At 37.5% G+C, this 17,224-nt stretch overlaps 1 protein-coding gene across 4 annotated transcripts in view; it reads left to right on the top strand.

The window, feature by feature from the left end:
* The window catches only part of STAG1 (stromal antigen 1), a 232,057-nt gene that overhangs the window by 10,117 nt on the left and 204,716 nt on the right, over positions 1-17,224 (top strand). For all 4 annotated transcript variants that reach the window (XM_014450946.2, XM_023749568.1, XM_023749567.1 and 1 more), the window contains one exon: positions 2,667-2,769. In XM_014450946.2, the coding sequence (XP_014306432.1) occupies positions 2,667-2,769 (103 nt within the window). The remainder of the gene's footprint in view (positions 1-2,666; positions 2,770-17,224) is intronic.

Below are 17,224 nucleotides of genomic sequence, written 5' to 3'. Positions count from 1 at the left end.
TGCTTCTCTTGAACTCTTGATCATCTGAGATAGTGCGCTGATGGGTCAGATGTTGTTTCCTGCAACGTACCATATTCTGTAGTTGCCAGGCGAACCTTTAAAAATATATTTTATTGATTTTTACAGAGAGAAGGGAGAGGGATAGAGAGTTAGAAACATCGATGAGAGAGAAACATCAGTCAGCTGCCTCTTGCATGCCTCCCACTGGGGATGTGCCCACAACCAGGGTACATGCCCTTGACCGGAATTGAACCTGGAACCCTTGAGTCCCCAGGCTGACGCTCTATCCACTGAGTCAAACCAGCTAGGGCAACCAGGAGATTTTTATAAGCATCAAAAGTGGGTTCTGTTTACACAAGAGAAATACAAAACATAAAATTTGCATTTTAGTATCCTGACATGGAGATAGAAAATTGAAGTTTACCTTGATAACTAAGTGGACTCTGCCACTTAACTAGGTGTGTGTTTATGGACAAGATATCAGGTTTTCATATCTTTTGTTTCCTTATCTAGAATTGGGAAAATAGTATGTTTTTTTTTAACAAAGTTTATGTGCATGTTTTATATAAACTGGCACTCAGTATATGCTGAGTATAGTCTATTTGAACTGTAGTGAGGAGAAAATGTAATATGATTTATTGTTCTTTAGTAGAGATGAGTAAGATCAACTAGATCAGGAACTAACAAACTACTGCTAGTGACTTAGATGCCTGTTTTTAAGTATTATTGGACAATGGCTATTCATTTATGTATTGTCCTTGGCCACATTCATGCTATGGTGCCAGAGTTGAGTAGTAGACATAGAGATGTGGAGACCGCCCTCCCCCAAGACTAAAATATTTACAGTATAGTTTTTTAAGAAAATGTTTGGTGACCCCTGAATTAGATCAATATTATTTATAGTTTTAGGTACTAGATTACCTTTGAAGATTTGCAAGTAGGGAGGTAACATGCTATAAGAATGTTACTGGTAGCATTGTACAGAATGGCTTGGACAAGGGAATTAGGAGAAGCAGGGAAATGAGATTAATTCAGGGAGTGGTGATTATAGGTAATCATGGAAAGAATGAGAGACAGAATTTTTATACTGAGCACAACTTAAGAGGATTTGTTAGCTGGTGGCTCAAGGAAGATTGATGTGATTCTAATAATTTGAGTAAGACAGGATAGTGGTGTGGTGACAGTAATAAATTTTATGACAACTTAAAGCACATGCATGCATTAACTTAATAAATTAGTTAATTAGTGGTATGGCCATGAGCATAGAGCTAGAAATAAATCAGTATTGAACATAGTTTTACATGTGGTATTTGGTGAACTTGAGGTAGAATTCAAAAAAAGCATGTTACACATGCAGTTAAAAATTTTGAGCTACAGATGGTCAAGACTATTGACAATATATAGTTACTGATGTAGAATTTAGTGAATAAGTTTTTGTTCAGATTATCCATACCTTTTCAGTACCATGCTGGAGCCAACTTATACTGGCCTGGAGGGCTGAATATTTAATTTCTAGGAATTTTCTGACCCTGATTAAATATAACATAGCCATTTAAAAAAGTTAAATCATATAAACTTAAAAGTAAATAATATAAGTAAAAGTAATAATAGTCAAAACTCTTCACTTCCTAATTACATAGTATTTTCTGCTCTTTAATTTTTTATTTACATCTACTCTATCTATACGGTGGAAATACTTTTTAGTGATGTACTATTACTGTTCATTACTTCCCAATTCTGGTGATGTCAATTTTGTAGTTTGAAATTGGCTGTGGTGGAAATACTTACATTATGAAAATCAGTTAATTGGCTCTGGTGGGAATACTTTCATTATGAAAATCAGTAAATATTGTAAATCAGGGTTCAATTTATTGTTTTATCAATTGGTTATAGATTCAATAAAGTGATAAATTAACAATGAGATTAAACTTGTATCAAGTCTATAGCCATTACATTATGAGAGCACAAAAAATTGAAGCAGTCCAGTATTTGAGATTTGTTATCCAATTCAATGAAGAAGTTGTTTATACCACTGAACAATGATTTAAGTTCCAACAAATGTCTTTTTCATTTCACTTGCATTTTATTCATTCAAGTGAACAAAGGTATAAGCCATCTTTCATGTCAAAACCCTATTTGTTCTTCACTTGCAACCTTAGGTTAGTTATGAATACAGGACTTTGGCAAAATTATCGAAATCATTTTATGTGAATAAATGAGCGACATGGAATTTACCTTTATATTGGTAACATTTCTAAGTTTATGTGCATATATATATATATTTTTTTTTTTGAAGAGCCAGTTGTTAAACAATTACCAGCCCACCACTGACTTTCATGATTTATAAAACGAGTAAAATTCTTCCCAAACCTTTCTTTTCATATTGAAGAATTAGTCTTTTCCCATTGTATTTTACATTTATATTTTGTATAGCAGCTGCCATTTTCATAGTCATTTCCTCCTTTTTATTTCTCTATTTGGGAACTTCATTTCACTCAATGTTATGTGATATTAGCCAGCGAGGATAACATTTTTGATTTGCTAAAGTAGAAGTATAAACCAGTTCTAAGCATCCATATAATAGGAAGTAAGGAAAATAGTGGAACAATACTGCATTGTATTTATGAATTAATTTGTTCACTAAAATAATATATCACATTTTCTAGGGATTCAACTAATGAAACTACTGCTCATTCTGATGCTGGCAGCGAACTTGAAGAAACTGAAGTCAAAGGGAAAAGGAAAAGGGGTCGTCCTGGCCGGCCTCCAGTATGTATTATGCTTCTCTTCTTTGCTTCTATAATGATGACCAAGTAAAGGAGCTTGATAAGAGCTGTTTGTTAATTCTAGTACTGTTAATACTTTTAGTGACTACTAAAGATTCTTGGTAACTTTACTTCATAAATTGCCTTAGGTAGTAATCACAAAAGGGATAATGGTTATAGTATCTTTCTTGCTCTCTGTGTTTCTCTTGCAAGTAAATGGTACTCTACGTGAAGACATAGAAATGATTTACATGGAATGAGGTATAGTTAGTTATGACTTCCCTGCTTTTTAAATGCAACTCTGATTTCTTGTGAGAACCTATGTTTGTAGTTTGGTAGTATTAGTTTGGGATTTGGGGCCAGTCTCAGAATATATTCTCATTCATACATGATTGAGGAGTTTAGAAGAGCTCGAAGCATTCTTACTTTGAGGGATATCTTTATGTATTCTGAGTACGTGAGTCATCATTTAAGGCAGCATAAGCTCTTTGAGACAATATTATGAATGTGTCAAGGAGTTAAAGCTTGTACTATTTACACTACTTTTATGATATTTGCCATTAGCAATTTTATCTGTTTTATAAAAGTTCTTATTATAGAATATTTCAGCCTCTTTTTTAGGATACATAATAGTATAATGAACCCTTCATGTAACCATTGCCCAGCTATAGCAGTTATCAAATCATGGCCAATCTTGTTTTATCTCTCTACCCCTGTTTTCCTTTCCATGTTATTTTGAAGGTTATCTTAGACATCATTTCATCTATAAATATTTCAGAATGTAGTACCAAAAGATAAGAACTTTACACCCTACCGTTTTGGCTCAGTGGATAGTGTTGGCCTGCGGGACTGAAGGGTCTCAGGTTCAATTCAGGTCAAGGGCACATGCCCAGGTTGCAGGCTCAATCCCCAGTAGGGGGCCTGCAGGAGGCAGCCCATCAGTGATTCTCATCATTGATGTTTCCATCTCTCCCTTCCTCTCTGAAATCAATAAAAATATATTTTTTAAAAAAGGCTTTACTTTCTCTATTGTTTTTTTTAAACATCACTCTAATATCATTATCATGTCCCAAGGTAGCAATATTTTATTAATATCACCAAATAACCAATTTAAAGTTTATAATCATTTCATAAATGTTATCACTTTTAAAATACAGTTTGTTGGTTTGAATTATGACATACATGATCTACCTTTTTTAATTGATGATTGTTATTTAACCAGTTATTTATATATATGTCCTTTGTAGTGACTTAGGATTTATACACACACACACACACACACACACCACACACACCACACACACTAGAGGCCCAGTGCACAAATTTGTGCATGGGTGGGGTCCGGCTGGTCTGGCCCCAATCGGGGTGGATCGGGGCGGGCCTGTGGGGAGGAAGAGACAGCAGGAGGTTGGCTGGCCGGCCGCCCCGATCAGGGCTGGGCCAGCTGAGGGGTGGGGCCATGGACAATTGGCTGGCAGGCCCCAACCCCAATGGGGTGGGGGGACCAATCGGAGGTCAGTGGCCGGGGGAGAGGCTGGGGGAGGTTGGCCGGCTAGCCCCACCCCCAATTGGTGTGGGGGGGTGGAGCTGGCTGGGGGGGAGGGGTTGCAGGCCATTCGGGTGGTGGGGGCTGCTGATCGGGGGGTGGGGCAGGCCATGGGGAGGGGCTGTGGGCAGTGGACCAGCTGGCCCTGCCCCCAAATGGGGTGGAGGGCCGATCAGGGGCCAACGGCCTGGGGGAGGGACTGCAGGCAGTTGGCTGGCCGGCCCTGCCCCTGATCGGGGTGGGGGGGATGATCTGGGGTGGGGCCAGGCGAGAGGAGGGCATGCAGGAGGTTGGCTGGCCGGCCGCCCCCGCCTCCTATTGGGGTAAGGGGGGCGATCAGGGGAGGGGCTGGCTGGGGGGAGGGACTGTGGGCCTATTGGGTTGGTGGGACCCCATCGGGGACAGGGTGGGGCTGGGCAGGGGAAAGGACCTCAGGGTGGGTCTGGCTGGGGGGAGGGACCACGGGAGGTTGGCTGGCCGGCCCCACCCCCTAATCGGTCCGGGTCTCTGGCCACAGTGGGCATCATAGCAACCAGTCATTCTGGTCGTTCTGGCGTTCTGGTCCCTGGCTTTTTATTTATATATATATATATATTAGATAGATATCTTCTTTGTAGTGACTTAGTATTTTTTTATGTGTTTGCTGTTTCATCAGTGTTTGTTTGCCACAGTTTTTAATTAACTTCAGTGAAACTTCATACCCTTTACTTTTCCAGGATGACTTCTACCATTTTTCTCTACCTTACTTTTATCCTCCACGTTTATTTAAAGGGCAAAATATTATGGAGGAAAAGATATGCATTGTAATCACTCTTTATAATTCCTCTTAATTTTGTAGAAGTATTTGGTGGTACAACATTTTTTACAAAAACATTTTGAGAAAAGTGAAAGAGTCTTGCACTTAGAAGCTGGAGACGATTCTAGCTCCCCTTTGTATGATTTTTCTGAGACTCTAGGCAAATTACATTGCTTTTCCTGGGACTCATGGATATACTAGCAAAATTGGAAATTAGACTAAACTTGCTTGAAGGTAGGAGAATAAACTTTTGCCTATGTGATTTCTTACTTGAATTTGTAGTAAGTAAATAGTACATGTTCATCTTATGTTTATAAAAATTGAAAAAAAAAATGTTGACCAGGTAAGATAATAACATTCTAGAGACTTGTGTTAGACTTTAATCCATATTTTCGTACTCGTTAACTCACATGGCTATCTACCTACACTTCCACCTGACCCAGGACTATGTCTTGATCTTGGAAACAAACAAGACTTTCTGAGTTTGTACTCTGGACTTTGCACTGAGATGGTAATTTTTATGTCACTTAAATCCTCACACCAATATTATGAAATAGTTCTTATATACAGTTAACAAAATACAAAACTTTTATGTCACTTAAATCCTCACACCAATATTATGAAATAGTTCTTATATACAGTTAACAAAATACAAAACAAAAATCTAACTTCCAAACTCTTTTTTTTAAGAATGCCAAAATGCCAAGCTATTACTTAATATTGAGAGGTATAATTGTCAGTAACTTCCAAACTCTTTTTTTTAAGAATGCCAAAATGCCAAGCTATTACTTAATATTGAGAGGTATAATTGTCAGAATGGTCAGTTGAGAGAAAGCAAGAAAGTGAGAGAAAAATATTGATTCGTTGTTCCACTTTCTTATGCATTTATTGGTTTGTTAATGTAAAAAAACAGCTGAAACCTGTAAAGAATTTTTGTGAGTTTATTTGAGCCAAACTATTGACATATGCCGGGAAGCAGAACCTCAACAAATTGAGATAATGCTCCAGAGAATGGTGGGTTACATCTGTATTTACTAGTATACATTGCAATCAAAGGAAAGGCACATAGGTGGGTTACAGGAAATCCATTGGTGATAGACTAGAGAGGCAGGAGAAAGCAAAGCAGGGAAATCCCTGGGATTGGATAAAAAGTAAAATGATAGACACATACTTAGGTGGGTGCAGGAACAATTAACATAACAATGAAGGAATCTGTGGTATCTGTCCTGAAGCCCAGGCACATTAGGTTGTGCCCCAAGGGGTCCAGATAAAGGGAAGTTACAAGTTACCCAGACATTTCAAGGGTATGTTATTATAGATGCAAAAAGACAGATATGCTCAGTTAAGGTAAAGGTTGACCTTGTCAGTGAAGATACTGGCCTAGGATGTAACTACCCACACTGCGGGTGGCCATTCGCCTCATAGTTACTGGTCCAGTGGTCATTCTGGTCATTCTGCTGTTAGGGTCAATTTGCATATTACCATTTTATTATATAAGATTTTAATACTATTTATACTTTTGAGGAAGACTTCATGGGTTTCTGGTTTTATTCATTTACTCAGTCATTTACTCAGTCACATGATAGTAATAGTATATATAAGGACTTTCTGATATGGGCAATATTGTTTTCCATTTCTTAGTTCTTAGGGGACATCTCGTTTTTGTTATTTCTTTTTGGCATACTGTTATTTCAAAGACGTTTGCTACTTATTAAACCACCCTTATTTTGCAGTTGTCCTAATTCATATTTGTTATAGCTCTCTACGCAAGTAATTACTGATCTCTAAGTAAACACTATATAGTATCATGTTTATACTAACTCTGTGATTGCATTAACAAATAATGGACATCATTTTCTCTGTCTACACACACTACTCTTTTGGTGATCACATCCAATCTCATAATTTAAAATAACACATCTAAGCTTATGTCACTTAGATTTATGTCTCCGGCCTGGACTCCAGACTCATAACCAAATGTTTGTTGAACATCTTTACTTAAATATTTAATGGGCCAAAGATGTTTTAAAAACGAAACTCCCAAGCTTTCTATTCCCCTGCCCACCTCTCTTCCATATGGCAACTTCATCTCTCTGGCTGCTCAGGCTATAAATCTTTTAGTCATTTTGACTCTGTCTTTCTCAGCCTGTATCCATTCTATCAGCAAATCCTATCCAATTGATTTGAAAATAAACATAAATTATTTTTCCTACAAAACTAGACTAAGGCACCATCATTATGCTTTTGCTCAGTCCTTTCAGTCTTGCTCCTTGTTTCAGGGCCCTCTGTTTCATCTTCTTGTTGAGGCCTCCCCTAAAGATTTAAAATGGCAAATCCTCACTCCTACCCAAGGGGACTTACAATTCCCTTCCGTGTGTGTGTGTGTGTGTGTGTGTGTTTTCTCCTTTCTTTAGAGCACTATTGCTATCTAACATAGTATACATTTTATTTACTTACTGTCTCTCTCCCTCTAGAAGTTAAGCTGAATCTTTTTTGTTTTTTAACTGTGTCTGACTTTTCAGTACATGCTTATTTAATAAATGATGTTTAATTCTGTTAAATCATCACTCTTTTTTTTCCTTTTTAAAATTCTTTTTATTTTGAAATAATTTCAGACATAGAAGAGTTACAAGAATGCAGATTGTCCAACTGTTAGCATTTTACTAGATTTGTTTTATATTTTCTCTCTATGTATACAAACACATATGCATATATATTATGTATAGTAGCATCATATATAAATATATATTATATACCTCTTATTTATTTTTTAACTGTTTGAGAATAAGTTGCAGACATGATGCCACTTTATTGCTAATGCTTCAATATGAATTTCCATGGACTAGTTTTTAGTTCTGACTTCCTTAATTTTCTTAAAGTATACCAAAATTTTTCCAGAAACCCAGAATTAAAACATGAGTCACTATTGAATTTTCTACTCCAAAGTTTCTTCCCCTCTCTACTATATCTAATGAGATTGTACATCTGATGAAATTTTATTTTACAGTGTCTTCTCTGTAATTCCCTTCTACTATCTCTCTACTTTAAATCTTTTTTGTTTTCCCTTTCATCCTTTTAAATACTTCCAGGTTCACTTTTTTAAAAAACATCGGTTGCCTCCAGCATGTGCTCTTACCAAGTATCAAACCCGGTACTTGATATGTTCCCTGACCAGGAATCAAACCCGCCAACCAACTAAGCCACACCGGCCAGGGTACCAGGTTAACCTTTGCAAAAACTTGTTCAAATAGCAAGAAGTGTCTTTGTTTTGGGGAATGTTCTTTTGACTTACCTTACACTTAATATTTTATTGTGTTTCCCTAATGATAGCCTTTCATTCAGTCAGATACATATCTTTGTCCTTCTGCACATGGCTTGTGCTTTCCTACTTCTACACCTTAGTCCAGTGATGGCGAACCTATGACACGCATGTCAGAGGTGACACGCGAACTCATTTTTTTGGTTGGTTTTTCTTTGTTAAATGACATTTAAATATGTAAAATAAATATCAACAATATACATCTTTGTTTTACCGTGGTTGCAAATATCAAAAAATTTCTATATGTGACACGGCACCAGAGTTAAGTTAGGGTTTTTCAAAATGCTGACACGCCGAGCTCAAAAGGTTCGCCATCACTGCCTTAGTCTATGGTGTTTTGTCTTTCTGGAATCCTCGTTTCCTAAGTTCTATTTATGCTGATCTTACTGATTTTACTAATTCATTAAATTCCAACTTGCAGCTCATCTATTCTGTGAAACTTTTCCTGTTCACAGCTACTAGAAGTAATCTTTTCCTTCATAGAGCCCTTTCAACACTTGTCTTGAACCAAATTCCTTTACAGAATATTTTTATATACTATAGTTTACTATATTATATTGTAGTTATTTGCGTTTCTGTTTTTCTTTCAATTATATGTATCTAAAGATTTTGCACTAAGCTGTTGCAGTTATGTTTATACATGATTTGTGAAAGGTAGGGGTTATTTCATATTTATAACATATGAATAAATACAGGTAAGGCACAAAGGTAAAGAAAGTTGGTGTCTCTGTGTCTCTTAAAGCTTATAGAAAAGTTATTGCTCATTCATACTGCAATGTATCCTATTCATAGCTTTGGGATACAGTAATTTTGAATAATTTTCCTATACTGCCATACTAACTTTTACTTAAAACTGTTTACCAGAAGTGTAAGTATACATTTAGATTAAATAGTATATAATTGTAGTAAGGCATTTGTCTTAAAGATTAATTAAAAACCTCTGACACTAAATTGCAACATTTTCACAAAGATGCAGTGAAGAGTGTATATCTTTGTTACTTCCTGAGAATATTGTCCGTAATATTCATTACATAATACATTGAGGCAGGCTTTGTTTTAGGTAGTTTTATTTTTCTACAGATATTTATTAACATCTTTTTCTCCCTACTGTTTGCTTTGAATTAGCTACAGCAATGAACATATAATCCTAGAGTCTATATTATTAACTCTGTGGACCATAGAAATCTTTCTTATACCAATGTTTATGAAAAAGAAAGCACAAGCATTTCTCCTCCACCGTCAATTGTCAATTGTATTAGAACAGGGGTCCTCAAACTACAGCCCGAGGGCCACATGCAAATACAAATATTGTATTTGTTCCCGTTTTGTTTTTTTACTTCAAAATAAGATATGTGCAGTGTGCATAGGAATTTGTTCATAGTTTTTTTTTAAACTATAGTCCGGCCCTCCAATGGTGTGAGGGACACTGAACTGGCCCCCTGTTTAAAAAGTTTGAGGACCCCTGTATTAGAATGTTGAAAAGTACATCTTAAATACTATAAGCTCTTTGAAAGCTACTAGAGGCCCAGTCCACGGAATTCATGCACTCGGGGGCGGGGGGGGGGAGTTTCTCAGCCCGGCCTGCACCCTCTTGCAGCCTGGGAGCGCTTGGGGGATATCCGACTGGCGTGGAGGCGGGAAAGACTCCCACCACCACCGCTGCACTCGCCAGGCATGAGCCCGGCTTCTGGCTGAGCGGCACTCCCTCTTGTGGGAGTGCACTGACCACCAGGGGCAGATGCTCAACACAGGAGCTGCCCCTGGTGGTCAGTGCACGTCATAGCAACCGGTCGTTCTGCCGTTCAGTCGATTTGCATATTAGCCTTTTATTATATAGGATAGGATGTGTTGTGCTACATGCAAGGGTCAGTGTTTTTATGTGTCTGGTACATAGTAACTACATGATGAATAAAGAAATCAAAGTTATGTTGCCTGAGCAAAAAATCTGATTTCTAATACCTTGTATTCTGTAAATTGAGTCAAATTCAGATTATGCATATTTAGCAGTAATATCACATATGTATCATTTGGGTACGAATTATGAAAGGTAGAATAAGTGAGACTCCAGTAGTCAAAACATAAACTACACATGACTACTAAGTTGAAGCAGTATTTGGGAAGAGTTCTACTTGCTATTAATAGAAGAAAGATTTCCTAGCTTGGGAGTAGATGGAGTAAGCTGATCTTTTTCCATGAAGAAGACTATGTCTCTGGGATCAGTAAGCATTTAAAGATCTGTGTTGAGCTAGAAGAGCTAGTGTGTATACAGGTCTGGCAGACTGTTGTGGCCTGGGATTCAAGGATAGGACTTTAGTCCCTGGAGTAAATGGATAATCCTATATAATAAAAGCCTAATATGCTAAGTCTCCAGTCGTCTGGTTGTCCGTTCAACCAATCAAAGCGTAATATGCTAATGATATGCTAAGGCCACTCAACCACTCGCTATGACGTGCACTGACCACCAGGGAGCAGACGCTCCAACCGGTAGGTTAGCTTGCTGCTGGGGTCCGGACAATCGGGACTGAGTGAGACGGGCTGGACATTCCCTGGAGCCCTCCTGCGTTCCCTCCCCAGCTGGCCAACCTCCCACATGCTTCCCCGGCCTCGATTGTGCACCAGTGGGGTCCATTGGCCTGGTCTGCGTCCTCTTGCAATCTGGGCTGAGGGGACCCCCCCCCCTCCCCCCACGAGTGCACAAATTTCGTTCATCGGGCCTCTAGTAGTAGGATAAGACTAGTTCAAGAGGAACTGGGTTACTGAATAGATTACTAAGGTATTATTAACCTGCAAATTAAGGCCAAGACACAGCTCTTTATTTTTTTATTTTGTTAATCCTCATTCATTATTTTAGAGAGAGTGGAAAGTGGGAGTGAAGGGAAAAAAAGAGGCAGACAGACATTGATTGGTTGCCTCCCGCATGCTCCCTGACCAGGGCCAGGCATTGAACCTGCAACCTAAGTTGTGCCCTGGAATGGGGAACGAACCCTTGACCCTTTAGTGCACGGGCCGGTGCTCTAACCACTAAGTGACACCCGCCAGGACAAAGACTCAGTTGTTAAGATGGCACAACATGAGAACTGGACCAACCAAGCACGTTTTACATAGAACATCATCCATTTCTTTGATTTGAGAGCACCTTTGGTCCTTGTTCAGGAATGGGACTACAGGTGGCCTGACCTGTGTGGCCAAAAAAGTATAGGGAAGGCAGCCTGGCAAGTCACAAGTACTTAAAGGATTGTGTATGCATTATTACTCTTTAAATTGTACTCCTTCCATATAAGCTAAAGATTGAGTGAGCCCTGTTATGATTTTCCCTCTACCTTACTTACTCTTTTAATAGTGACAGTCTTTCTGAACATCAGCTTTTGGGTTGTCTTTCTGCATCATCTATATATATAAAAGGCTAAGTGACCAACCATGTCTGTCCAACTGACTGACTGGCTGGCACATATGACACGCACTGGCAATTTAAAAATAAACATTGACTCAAACATGTGCGATACATATAAAGCTCTCGCTGGCGCCAATCTAGACAGTAGGAATATTCCTACCTGAATCCATTTTCAGACATGGTCAGTTATATGTTGCTTTCTCTCAAATTCGAAGAGCATGTGATATTAAAGGTGTAAATACTTCATCACAAGGTAAATTAGTCAAGCACTCTGAAAGTGTTTTTTTACTCTTACTGTGGTATACAAAGAGATATTAGAATAAGTTTAATCAATTTATCAGTCATTGTTTTTATCAGTGTTGTTTTTATATCATATCTTTGTTGTTATATCGTGTTATTTATTAGTCAATTTATATATTATTTACATACACATTTTGCTAATTTTCTTTCATCTCTGACACTTCTATTATAAAGGGCAAATAGCGATATTAAAGTATTTTTCTAATTGCCTTTCTATGTGCACGAATTCGTGCACCAGGCCACTAGTTACTATATATTACTCTCTAGATCTGTACTAGGAAAATCATCCTTCTGATAATGGGGGAAAATATGGATAGAACCTAGATAAGATCAAATGGGTTTCTGTTTTTTTATCTATATTTTTTGCCATATTTATAACCAATGCTAAAAGACTTTTGAGTGTGAGAATTATGGGTATTTTACTTTTACACACACAAATATTCCTAAACATACACAGGCTTATTTGTTGTATTATTATTTGTAATAATGGAAGATCCCAAACAAAATAAATGTCCATCAACAGATTAATGGCTAAGTAAAGTAACATACATCTCTGCTGTGGAGCATTGTAGCTTTTAGAAAATAATAAGACATTTTCTAGATCTTGATAGAAATTGACTACAAAATATATTGATAATGAAAATAGGATGGTGCACATCTGTGCATAAGATATCTTTTGAGACCCTGCTTTCAGTTCTTTTAGTTTTTTCTCAATATTTTTATTGTTGAAATACATGTAAGATTTAACCAACTTAATCATTTTTAAGTGTACAGTTCAGTTGTATGAAATATATTCATAATGTTGTGCAGTCATTACCATCATCCATCTTTAAACTCCCCATTCTCTCCTCCCCTTAGTCTCTGGCAATCACCATTCCACTTGTTGACTCTGATTTTGACTAAGTATCTGATATAAGTGGAATCATACAGTATTTGTCTTCTTGTTACTAACTTACATCATTTAGCATAATGTCCTCGAGGTCCATCCATGTTGTAGCATATGTCAGAATTTTCTTCCATTTTAAGACTGAATTAACATTCCAGTGTACATGTATAGCACATTTGGTTATCCATCCACCAATGGATTGCTTCCAAGTTTTAGCTATTATGAACAATGTTGCTATGAGCATGGTTATACAGATATCTTTTGAGACTCTGCTTTCAGTTCTTTTAGATATATATCCAGATGTGTAAATTGCTGGATCACATGGAATTCTATTGTTAATATTTTGAGGAACAGCCATACTGTTATCCACAATAGCTGTACCATATTTTACATTTTCAGCAACAGTGCACAAGAATTGCAATTTTTTCAAATCCTCCCCAAGACTTATATTCTTTTTTTGGTAGTAGCCACCTGCCAAGACTTGTTTTCTCTTTTTTTGATAATAGCCCCTTGTAGGTATAAGGTGGCATCTCATTGTAGTTTTGATTTTCATTTCTCCATTGATTAGTGATATTGAGCATCTTTTCATGTGCTTATTGGCCATTTGTTTATCTTCTTTGGAGAAATGTCTATTCAAATGAGTCCTTTAACCATTTTCAGATATGTTGTTTTGTTGTTTTAAGAGGCTTTTGTATATTCTGGGTATTGATTTCATATCAGATATATGATTTGCAAATATGTTCTCCTATTCCAGTGATGGCGAACCTTTTGAGCTCGGCGTGTCAGCATTTTGAAAAACCCTAACTTAACTCTGGTGCCGTGTCACATATAGAAATTTTTTGATATTTGCAACCATAGTAAAACAAAGATGTATATTGTTGATATTTATTTTATATATTTAATTGCCATTTAACAAAGAAAAATAAACCAAAAAAAATGAGTTCGCGTGTCACCTCTGACATGCGTGTCATAGGTTCGCCATCACTGTCCTATTCTGTGGGTTGTTTTTTTTACTCTTCATTGAATAGTGTTGGTACTCTTTTTTTTTTTAAAAAAAGGATTTTTTTAAAAAAATATATTTTATTGATTTTTTACAGGGAGGAAGGGGAAGGGATAGAGAGAAACATCGATCAGCTGCCTCCTGCACACCCCCTAGTGGGGATGTGCCCGCAACCAAGGTACATGCCCTTGACTGGAATCGAACCTGGGACCTTTGAGGCTGCAGGCCGACGCTCTATCCACTGAGCCAAACCGGTCAGGGCAAGTGTTGGTACTCTTGTCAAAAAGTATTTAACCATGTATGTGAGGGTTTATTTCTCGGGTCTCTATTCTTTTCAATTGGTAGGCTTGCCTTTATGTTAGCACTACACTTTTGATTACTATAGCTTTGTAGTAAGTTTTGCGATCAGAAAATGTGTGTCTTTCAGTGTTGTTCTTTATTCAAGATTGTTTTGGCTACTCAACATCCTTTGAGATTTTCTATTAAATAAAAATTTTCTTTTCTATTTCTCCAAAAAGGTCATTGGGATTTTGATAGATATTTCATTGAATCTGTTGATCGCTTTGGGTAGTATTGACATCTTAACAATACTGAGTCTTCCAATTTATGTACATGGGATAGGGTTTCCATTTATTTATGCCTTTTCAAAATTTTACTTTTGCATTTTTTTATTATGTTTAAATGTCTCTGGAAGGACATATAGGAATGAATGATATGTCATTCAGGAATTGCAAATTAAGAAAGATACCATTACACATCTGTTAGAATGGCTGAAATTTAAAAACCTGACAATTAACAATTTCATGGCAAGGATGTGAAGGAACAGGAACTCTTATTTTTTGCTGGTGGATAGACAAAATGGTACAGCCATTTTGGAAAGTAGTTTTGCAGTTTCATACAAAGCTAAAAATAATTTTACCGTATTATTCAGTAATCATCCTTCTAAGTGTTTATACTGCTTTGAAAATAACGTCCACACAAAGCCTTGCATGTGAGTGTGTATAATCACTTTATGTCTAATTACCAAAAATGGTGACTGAGATGTCCATTATTAGGTAAAGGGACAACAATTGTGGCACATCCATATAATGGAATATTATTTAGAAATAGAAAGAAGTTTACTATATAGCCACTGGAAGACATGGGTGACTCTTCAATGCAAATTATTAAAATGAAAGATGCCAGTTTGAAAAGGCTACACATACTGTGTAATTTCAATTATATGACTGACTATAAAAGACTATAATGATGACAAAAAAAATTTAGCGTTTGTTAAGAGAAAATGGGAAGTTTGAATAGGTGAAGCTCAGGGATCTTTTAAGGTGATGAAACTTTTCTCTATGATACCAGAATCATGCATACACAACACTATGCATTTGTTAAAAAGAGTGAATTTTATGAATATAGAGTAGAGGCCCAGTGCACGAAATTTGTGCATGGGTAGGGTGGGGGGTCCCTCAGCCTGGCCTGCACCATCTCCAATCTGGGACCCCTTGGGGGGCGCCCGGGACCACGGGGCAGGTGGCTTGTTCCTCTCCCAGGCCGCAGGTGCTGGCGCCCAGGACCACGGGGTGGGCAGCTTGTCCCTCTCCCGGGCCGCAGGTGCAGACACAGCCTCTGGCACCCGGACCGCGGGGACCATGGGGACCACGGGGCGTGCAGCTTGTCCCTCTCCCAGGCCACAGCCTGGCTGGTCCCCATTCCTCTCTCACGAGCTCATTTGTGCCTGGCTGGTACCCATTCCTCTCTCCCCAGTGTTGAGTGTCTTAGCTGTTATGGTGTGAGGGTGTGATGACAATTTGCATATTAGCTCTTTATTATATAGGCTTGTTTAAAATTCACACACATGTGCACACACTCATACTGATGGGAATATGTCAAATGGACATAGAAGCCAACTAAAGCTTCCCAATGGCCACAGCTGAAACCAGTTGAAGAAGAAAATAAAATAGTGTTGGAATATAATCCAAAGTATAATATAAATGTTGATTAGCCCATATTAGTATAAATGATTAAATGTATAACTGAGAATAGACAAATCTCCCACTCTGAAGGATTCCAAATAATATGTGTAAATATTTCTCCCTCAGGGGGGTGGAGTATAATTTCCCATCCCTGAAATGTGGGTGCTTGTGATAACTTTGTTCCAAAGGGTACAGTATGGAAAATGGAGTAAAAGTAACTTTACAATGGAGAAACCTGACAAACATTACCTTAACCAACTGATTAAGGTCAACATGAACAGTGATAAATTGTGTTGATAATATATATGTACTCTTGATATGAGGAACTTAAAAGTAACACTTTATCTCTCAGATCATTCCAAACCTACAGTTCCAGTCTAGTCATGGGGAAAACAAGAGACAAACCCAGTTGGGAAGCATTGTGCAAAATACTTGACCAGTAATTTCTCAAAACTGTCAAGGTCACCAAAAATCAGGCAAATCTAGAAACCGTCACAGCCAAGAGTAGTTTATTTATTCTGGGTGGAGTCCTCAAAAAGAAAAAGGTCATTAGGCAAAAACTAAGAAAGTCTGAAGTATGGACTTTTGTTAATGTACCAATATTGGTTCATTAAATTGTAGCAAATGTATCAGACAAACGGTAACTAGATGTGATATATATGGGAATTCTCTGTACTGTCTTCACCATTTTGAGGGGGTAAATATAAAACTTCTAAATAATATAATTAAATAAGCAGTAAGCTCACTATGTATAAATCCACACACAAAAGTGGTTGTAAGGCTATTTATTAAAAGGAGTGAAAGTGTACTAAGAACACAGGAATATAAAATGAAGGGAACAATACTGTAAGCTGGGAGAGAAGCCCCTCCATGCTACGCTTTGTAGTATTCCTCCAGTGCCCTCTAGTTACAAAGCCTAACACTGCAGCAGATGACAAAAGATAAATGTTTACAGGGTTCAGCTCCAGCATCACAAAGTGGGACAAATAAGGGTGGATTTGGAGGGGAAGGGCAATAAATTAATAACTGAACAAGCTATTAGGAAAATAAATCACTCAAAAGAGAATATAAATACTGAGAACAGATGCTCAAGAGCAAGCATGTCAAACTCAAAGGCTAACACAGGCCAAATAAACAAGGTTTAAGTTTATGTGGGCTGCAAAAAAACAAAAGCTTCAATTTTCATAGAAACATAGGTTTATTTCGATAGAGATGCTGAATACAAAGGGCTGAAATAAATGAGTAATCGTTCATATA

This window comes from Myotis lucifugus, unplaced genomic scaffold, assembly GCF_000147115.1.
Source record: "Myotis lucifugus unplaced genomic scaffold, Myoluc2.0 scaffold_8, whole genome shotgun sequence".
Classification (NCBI taxonomy): Eukaryota; Metazoa; Chordata; class Mammalia; order Chiroptera; family Vespertilionidae; genus Myotis; species Myotis lucifugus.
Note: the sequence above shows the minus strand (reverse complement) of the source record. Positions and strands in the feature narration are given on the sequence as shown.